General features: G+C 37.7%; 1 protein-coding gene across 1 annotated transcript; it reads right to left on the bottom strand.

The window, feature by feature from the left end:
* Positions 1-21: 21 nt before the first annotated feature.
* Positions 22-6852, bottom strand: chga (chromogranin A). The gene is made up of 8 exons (XM_056765014.1): positions 6603-6852; positions 6247-6296; positions 5297-5390; positions 4084-4152; positions 3788-3871; positions 2251-2538; positions 779-1152; positions 22-695 (listed from the first exon to the last, which is right to left on the bottom strand). Exons 1-8 carry the CDS (start codon positions 6646-6648, stop codon positions 612-614), a joined length of 1089 nt encoding a protein of 362 aa, XP_056620992.1. The 5' UTR covers positions 6649-6852; the 3' UTR covers positions 22-611.
* Between the last annotated feature and the right edge of the window lie 1938 nt (positions 6853-8790).

The following is an 8790-nucleotide window of genomic DNA, read 5'->3' as shown; positions in this document are numbered from 1 at the left end:
ATAAAAAACAGAACTCTGATGTTGTGAATCATACTATTTTTTATTATTATTGACATCATGTCTAGTGATGTTAATTCAAATTTACAGATTCAAACACTTAGTCGCATAGTCACATAGAATCATTTACTTAGAAAAACATTTCTTCTCAATTCTTCTCTTGCATCTTGCATTTTCTTCCTAAATGAATTCCCAAAAAGAAATTCATTTCTGTCATCGCCATAAATAATAAAAACATTATTGCCTGTGGACCATAAGACTTAATAATAGGTACTATCTCTGAGACATGTACATTGAAGTTAACATTTGAAGTCTTGGTAGTTTTCTGTGAATTATTTTCTTACAATATATGTACTGAATGCCCAGATTTGATTAGGAAGCAAGCACAAGAAAGCAAAGCACAGGAGCTAAGAGAGGACATGATAGGACCTGCCTCAGGACCTTAATGGAGTCACCAGAGGGGGGTTTATATTACATGAAAGGGTTGAAGCAGAGAATCTGTGGCGCTTGCACTGCTGTAGACTGAGCGAGAAGGTGAAACCTCATCTCAAGTTAACATGCCTTTCTACTGAAGGAGAGATGAAGGGCAGAATGTAGAAGAGTGGAGAGTTGACTCAGCCTTGTCTCAGTTCATGAAGTTTCTGAGCAACGCTCTCGAGTTCAGACTCGATGGCAGCCAAACTCTCAATGTCAGCATCCTGTGCAGAGAAAACATTTCAAGACCTTTTCAATGTCACATATATATATATATATATATATAAAGAGAGAGAGAGAGAGTTACCTCAGTCTTTCTGTTGGCACTGCCCTCTTCATCTCTCTTGTCCTCTGGTTCAGTTTGTGCCATGATCTGCAGCTCCTGCTCCTCTGGGCTTCTCCACAGCTCGGCCTCCTGATCCATCCTCTCCTTTGAGTGCTGTGATGCCTCCCTGTGCTCCTCCAGCTTCTGGCCCGTCTCCACCCTCTTGTGGGCCAGTTTGCTTAGGCGACTCCAGTACTTTGGTCCAACCTCTCTCTTTTCCTCCTCCTCCTCCTCATCCTTCTGTTCTTCTGTTGAATGTGTTCTCTCCTTCTCAGCTCCCCTGGGCTCCTCGATGTCCTCCATGATGGATTGTTTTACCTCTGGGTTTGCTTCAAGACCATCTGTGAGTGTTGCCCCTTTAGATAAAGGGGAACACGGTTATGATTGTGTTATTATTTTTATTACATCAATTCTCTCTCTCTCTCTCTCTCTCTTGATCCGTCTCCTCCTGCTCATTATTCTACACACACACTTTAATCCAAAAGGGCCTCATTTACTATTGTGCAGCATCAGCAAAGACTCCACTCCTCTAAATGAAATGTGCATTCCTGCCAGCTCGCTGGTCACTACTGGATGCCTTTTTACCCAGATAACACCCTCTTATCCTTCTGTCTGCACTGATAAACCAATAAGATCTTATGGAAATGGGCATGTCGGTTCCGAATGGTCTGCCTGAAAATCACCCCTTCTGTGCTGAATACTGACAAGTGGAACTGAAAGTGTGCTGAAAATGTTTTAGATATAATGGCTCGCTTTCAACAACAAATTCAGGGTTGGCCGTGTGAAGCTGTGGTTTAAATAGTCATCCCGAAGGTGCCCTGTACACATTCACCAGATTCCTAAGGGCCACTTCTGGGAGGTCTCTCGCATCAATTACCGAATCAATTTGTTAAGCCACCACGCAGCATAGAATTCATTTCATAAATGGAGGCACTTAGTACTGACATCCATCCACACCAGCCTGTTAACACAACAAGTCTCCTGTTCTTTAGTAAAATTAGCTTTTGTCTTTTATGACACACACATGTATTGTTAGAAGTACTGTGAATGATTTTCTTTGTAGGAATTCTTTGTTTGTTTCACAAACATTGGTGCTTTCCATATGTTGTGTGTTGGATCATCATTTATTCATTATCATATCATTTAAAAACTGTATACGACTATTTTGAGGACCTCAGAAGATACTTTGAGAAATGTCTCAATGGTTTTGACTTCATCAAATGCAGGTCTATGGGTGCCAATGTTTGGTGACCAACGATCTACAAAATATCTTCTTTTGTGTTCTACAGAAGAAAGAAAGCCATAGAGGTTTGGAATGACATGAGGATGACTAAAAAAAAAGATTGAATCAGCATAGCAATTCATGTATTTTCAGCAGGATAGCTGCACATCATAATGACTAATCCTCCAAACGCTACGATTCACTCTGACAGTAGCAGATGTATTACGATTACCCTCTTTATGGTGAGGTTCATTTTCCTCCTTCTTTTCGAAGCTGGGGGGGTTCATTTCCTCCTGTTTCTCCTCATCTCTTATTGTGGCCTCCTCCTGTGACTCTCTCTTCTGTTCTGGGTTCATGGAGATGTGATTGCCAACATCATTCTCTTCCTCCTCAGCGATGTTGTTCCTTTTTTGAGACTCCTGCTCTGACTCTTCACTCTCCATCGAGCTCTCCTCACTGACTCCTCTTTTCTCTGCAGCCTCTTCTGGTTTCTCCATGGCAACCAGCATTGACTGATCATCTGTGGTGTGGCAGAGGGGAATGGTGTGGTTAAGTGCTCATTTGTGTGTTGTTTAATCTGAATGGTGCTGTGTTTTAAACAACATTTTAAACATTTTCAAAAGAAATATGATCTGTTTAATAGGATATGATGGGATTTGTTTAGATAGGTTCAATCAAGTGTATATGAAACTTTTACATACACACATATTTTTACATATACATACAAGTCGTGTTTGTTTAACATATACACTACCGGTTGAATGTTTAGGATCACTTGAATAAATTTCTTCTCATAATCTTAAATATCTTTTAATCTGAAGGTTTCAATGTTTAAAATCACTTTTGTATACAAAAATATAATTGTGCAAACGTACTAATTTATTTAATTATAAAACCTAGAATTTATTAAATAAAAAATAAAACCAAATAATAGATAAAAAGCAGACAATAAGTGTCCAGCATAGATGGAAATTCCTTCAGTGCTGTGTAAAAAGCTTCCCAGGTTGAGACCTCAAGAAGCTGAATAATAAAATGCGAAGTGTACGATTCTAGTCAAATGGTGGCTGCTTTAAAGATAGAGTTCATTTATTTTGGATGCTTTTAGTCACAACATAATTCCAACAGCTAAATTTTGTGTAATTCGTATTAATTCGTATAATTTATGGGTATAATATTATTCTAAACTGTGGAAAAATATGAATAAAGAGTAATCCTAAATAAATATATATATATATATATACACGGACACAGAGTTCGAAAGAGATAGATCGATTTTTTTCAGTCTAGTTGTTTAGAAATACTGTAACAGCAATCTAACTCTGTGTTCGTGTGGACATCTCCCACACACTTGTGCCCACAGAGGTATGACATATTCAAGACTTCGGTCTCAAGAGCATTAGAAATGTCACCACAAATATACACATACATTGTACATTTTATTTTTCCAGAAAGACATCTATTCTGAGAGAGGCATGTGGCCTATTGCCCTGATTCTGTCAGATGCAGCTTGTACAGCATCTAAGAGCAGAACACAGCAATTCACATTGAAGTGTGCTTTTAAAGCAGATGTTCAATGTCCTTTGAAGTCCTAACATACGCTAAAATACCACTAACACAAAGTGACTTTGATGCAGTTATTTTTGTGATATTTGACATCTTGACTCCCTATTCAACGTTCGTGATGTCTCAGGATAGAATGAATAACACAAAATAGCAAATAAAAGGAGAGAGAGACAGTAGAGAGCCACGTATCACTAGTTAAAACTCACCTGCAGTTTTCTTTGTATCTTCAGGGAGGCTGGTCACATGATCAAGTAAGTCACCTGGGTGCTTCTGCACTCTCTCATTGACCCCTGTGAGGAAAGAACACGGTTGACAAAACAGTTTTTTGAATATAAAATGAAATTTCTCTTTCATACCTGCTCAGCACTGTTATACAAATTCTCTCATCGACATTTCAAATGACCTACTGTGGCCGAAACCGCCTGACATACTGCAGACATGGCTTTTCTCTATAGGAAAGTGTTTCACGCTTGTCCATCAAATATTGAGCGTTGACTCTTACCTTCTGCAGCGATATCTTGCAACTCTTGGAGAAAGTTGCGATGGCGAAGGAGGGTCACAAGCCTGTCATCTGTAACATACGAAGCACATCTCTCATAGGTTTTGATTTACCGTTCATAGAGTTGGCTGATATGATAAATGAGTTCAAATTGTTTCCAAAGCTCAAAGTCATTTTCAGCACTTTACTTTATTTCTAAATTATTTTCATTAATTGCTCTGAAATGCAGTTGCACTCCTGTGCTGCCCTATTAATCATCAGAGCCGCTGAGAGAGAACAGAGAGAGGGTGTGAGAGAGAACAGAGAGAGGGACGGAGTTAAAGCAATAAAGAGAGAGAGACGAGAGTTTCGCGTCGAATTAAGGTCGAGTCAAGCTTTTCCTTTTCTGCTGACCCCGACAAAGAGTGCAGAGTCGGCTGGTCACTCCATAGAGAAACAATTCTTCTGCATTCTTCTGTCTCTCAAAATACCTGTGCTCCTGTTTGTCAGAGCATCTTCACAATCTTTGCATTTGTTTTTAAATTAACACAAGACAATGTGTAGAAAATAAATTATGAAAAATACAAAACAAGTGCAGTAATTGTTTAAATTAATAAAAACAACAATAACAATATCAATCCATCAATCATCATACACTTCCATAATTCCACAATAAAGTGTTAAATGATTCTTAATAAGAAAATGGGAAATATCGTGGGAAATAAATGGGAAATAAAAATTCATCTTTCAGTATGAAATATTTATTTTATCGTCTGGATGTCAGGTCATGTGTCACAGAACTTGCTGAATCAAAATATTTGCATGTACCATCATGTTTTCTGCTTTCTCACAGTAATCTCCGCCCTTATCTTATTCCTTCAATCAACTTCTGTCCTTCTCTTATTCCTTCAGTCAATCTCTGTCCTTCGCTTTGTTTCTGCCCCAGGCTCATTGTCTAAGCTTCTCACATGGTGTATGATTTCCCTGTAGTAAGCGTTATCTCAGTAACAATAGCTGCACTGTTAATAGAATGATTGATTTTCTAAATATTAAACTTTGACTGCTCTAGAGATAAAGCCGTTAATTATTTTGCTCCATTAAGCTCAGCACTGTTCAGACTTAGCGGCATTGAAGCCGATATCGATCATATCAGAAAGGTCACTGCTGTTAGGGATGAGAGGCAGCTAAATATATTAAAAGTTTTAGGAATCAGGGGTGAATTAATACAAGGACTCACCAGTGCTTAGGGTTTGAAGGCAGTCTGGGGAAACTGGGATGGGATGAGGCTTGGTCAGAACATCTGCGATTACTTCAACAATGCATTTCATCACCTATAAAAAAAGAAAAATGTTACAAGAAGGTGCTTTTAAGATATTAATAATCATATTTGCTTGTGTAGTGCATGTATTTCTTATTGGATATATAATGATGTAATAATATTGTAATGTTGTTTATGAGATCGATATAATAGAGGACGTAGCAGGATCATGCCAATAATATCTCCAAACCCCTTCATCTCAAATATCTGACCAGCCGTACTATTTCACTTGTAATCAATGTCATTTCCTCTTGAGCGCTTCATTTCTCCCCTATGCCACTGCGATTTGTTTGGCTTCACATTTCCCCAAAGTCAAACGTTCTCTGCTGTCAGGGAAAAAAGCCTCTCTCTCAATAAACCCAAAGCTGAGCTGCTGCTGAAATGGCATTTACTGAGAAAGAAACACATCTGTTTGCAGCTTCATCTTAGCAAGTATCAGTCTTCCAAAACATTCAGAAATTTGGAGATTCTCTCTATTAAGCTCTTCTCATGGTAATGGTAAATACACGTAGCAATCTCAACTTCTCTTAAGTTTTTTAAAGATTTGGCACTGAATCGATGCACCTCAAGCTAAACTTAAAGTTGAATAATTAACACAGTTTTATGGTTGTTAGCTGTCTTCCTTCCAGTAAACACATGGCACCATCTGTCACTAAGCTGAAGTCGTGTTGTTGAGTCACACTTTCACTAATGCTGCTTTCCTCCACACATCCTGACAACATGGACTGTTGTTGCTGTCATTCTGTGCATCCTTATGTTATGTGTCTCATAAGGCTGCTCCAAATAAACACACACACTGAATGCACTGGTGAAAGCAGCTATGAAAGATAATTGTGAAGAGAAGAAAACAATGATTTATAAACTCATACCTCCACATCTTTCTGCTCCGTGTGTCCTGGTGTGACAGGCATCGACAAAACTGCACGTCAGAAACAATGCGTTGATATTAAACGAAAGCATAACGATAATGCGCTATTTAGAGTCCTTTATAGCTTTGTATTTGTACAGCACGTTGTATTTTTCTAACATGAGATGACTGAACCCAAGTCAAACACAAAGTTGTGCTTACATGAGTGACAAAAGCGCGAGTGCGAGTTCCGCTGTCCTTGGTGCTGACAGAAGCAACGCATCGCTCGCAATGTTTCGTCACCAACATTCCTTCAATATCTATAGAAACTAAAGTATTCCGATCGTAACCGAAAACATATAAACGTTTAGCACTTACCAAAATTCACCAGCACCACGAGCCCTACGTATCCCCGTGCGATCATCTTCGTTATGCACAGTGCAGGCAACCACTATGTCTGAAAGTGACAAAACGTCGTTTTAAAGAAAGCGAATCAATATCAGTAATACTTTCCCTCTCCAGACTTATCTATGGATGCATTATACGCATGCAGCGTCTGCTCTTGTTTTTCGCCGGATTCACGCACACCACGATACCTCAATGTCACTACTCACTACCGCAGCAATGCCGCCTTTATATAGAAGCTCGTGAAGAGGAAATGACATCAGTATATAATAAAGCTGTTCACCTACTATTAAGACATGCATTCAATATCAAAAACAGCTACCAAGTAACCAAAACACGTGCCTTATTGTCACGTCGAATACGTTCAGCTGTCATTAAAATCCTTTTCGTAAAAACTCAGATTTAGCACAGTGTAATGAAACTCAAAGGATTTTAAGGTAATGAAAATGTCTAAATGGTATTGGCTTCACCAGATGCCTTTATAATAAAAATCATATAATATTAGGTTGCAAATAAAGCATATTGAAAAACAGGTCTTGCTGTCCCACTTTCTTTAAATGTTTTTCTTATGTTAGTATAGAGTTGTTAAAGCACTTATTATAAAAAGGGACAAGTTATTATATTCGGCTAATAAGAGTATTTGAGCTGAAGAGCAAACAGATGTCGGTCAAGGATGGCTGCCTTTCAGAAGGTAATTCAATTAGAAATGGACTGCATTAAACACTGGCAAAGACTGTGACTGATGGAGCTCTGGGGAACCATATTTGATTACATCACCATCTAATTTACTGAGCTGGGTAAAGATGCATTAGAAAGAGAGTGGCCGGGAGATGCCTCGATCAAATGAAAGCTCGTAGAAAGAATATTTTGGAGAGTATGCTGGTGGAAAACTGAACTGAACCTAATTTAAAGATCACATCTATACACTCTAAAGAAAGGTGCATTATAGCACTAAAAGTGGTTCTATGCTCATAGTCATTTGGGGAACCACTTTTAGCACTATATAGCACCATATCTCATTCTTCAGAGGTTCTTTGTGGTACTACAAGGTACTATATAGCACCGTTTCCATATAAAGAACATGTAAAGCCCCTGAATGGTTCTTCAGCTGCTTTATATAGCACCTCAGTCATCCCAAAGAACCAGCGAAGCACCAAAATATGGTTCTATAGCACTAAAAGGAGTTCCCCATATTATTACGAGCTAAAAACCACTTTTAGTGCTATATAGAATTTTTTAGAGTTTACATTCACACACAAAGCTTATTGTAGTTTATATGTATTGCAATTGTTTCTGTTGGCCCTTTTGTTTTACTGTAAAAAAGTAATTTTACGGTTTTGTTCTACAAATTTTTTTCAAAGATGCTATATAATGGCAAAACATTTATTGAAATTTTACAGTTTTATAACAGATTTTTTATGTTTTTCGAAAAAGATAAAAAGGACCGCAAATTTACAAGAAAAAAGGGGAAAATATATCATTTTACGGTTTATTTCTAGTGCCCGGCTGCTGGATCTTTTTTTACAGTTTATATTTTAAAATACTGTAAAATAAAATGTAAAATTACAAAAATAGACCACAAAGTTACAAGAAAAGTGAGGAAACCGTGTCATTTTACAGGGTAAAACGGTTTATTTCTAGTGGCCCAGCTGGCAGAAAATTTCTTTTTTTTACAGGATTTTTTTACAGTATAAATATGTTTTCCAGACAGTGCACACATGCATAGGGTATACAAAGGTTTCATGGACATTTATGATCTTTGTTTGTTGCAACATAACTGTATTTGGCAAACAAATATTGACAGCTTATGGAAACTACATTAACATTTTACATTTAGTCATTTACATAGAGTTTAGGGAGCCATAAGTGATATATGGAAACTATAACAGCTTTTCATTTTGAATAAACGTTAAAAAAAAAGGAAATTGGCTTGTGTTTATTTTGTATGCCACAATGCAAGCACACCTTTCTGGCATTTGGACTTATTCCCATGACTTCTCTGGGCCTGAAGAAGACACTGTTCCATAACAATGGGAGCCTTGATGATAAAACCAGTTTTAAGAAAAAAAGCTTGTTTGCTATAGTGAAATTTAATACAATTACCCTCTACCTACATCCATAAAATATAAAATCTAAAAGCAGGTTACATCATTCTTACAAC

Source organism: Triplophysa dalaica, chromosome 13, assembly GCF_015846415.1.
Source record: "Triplophysa dalaica isolate WHDGS20190420 chromosome 13, ASM1584641v1, whole genome shotgun sequence".
Classification (NCBI taxonomy): Eukaryota; Metazoa; Chordata; class Actinopteri; order Cypriniformes; family Nemacheilidae; genus Triplophysa; species Triplophysa dalaica.
The sequence above is the reverse complement of the archived record's forward strand: the minus strand, read 5'-3'. Positions and strand labels throughout refer to the sequence as shown.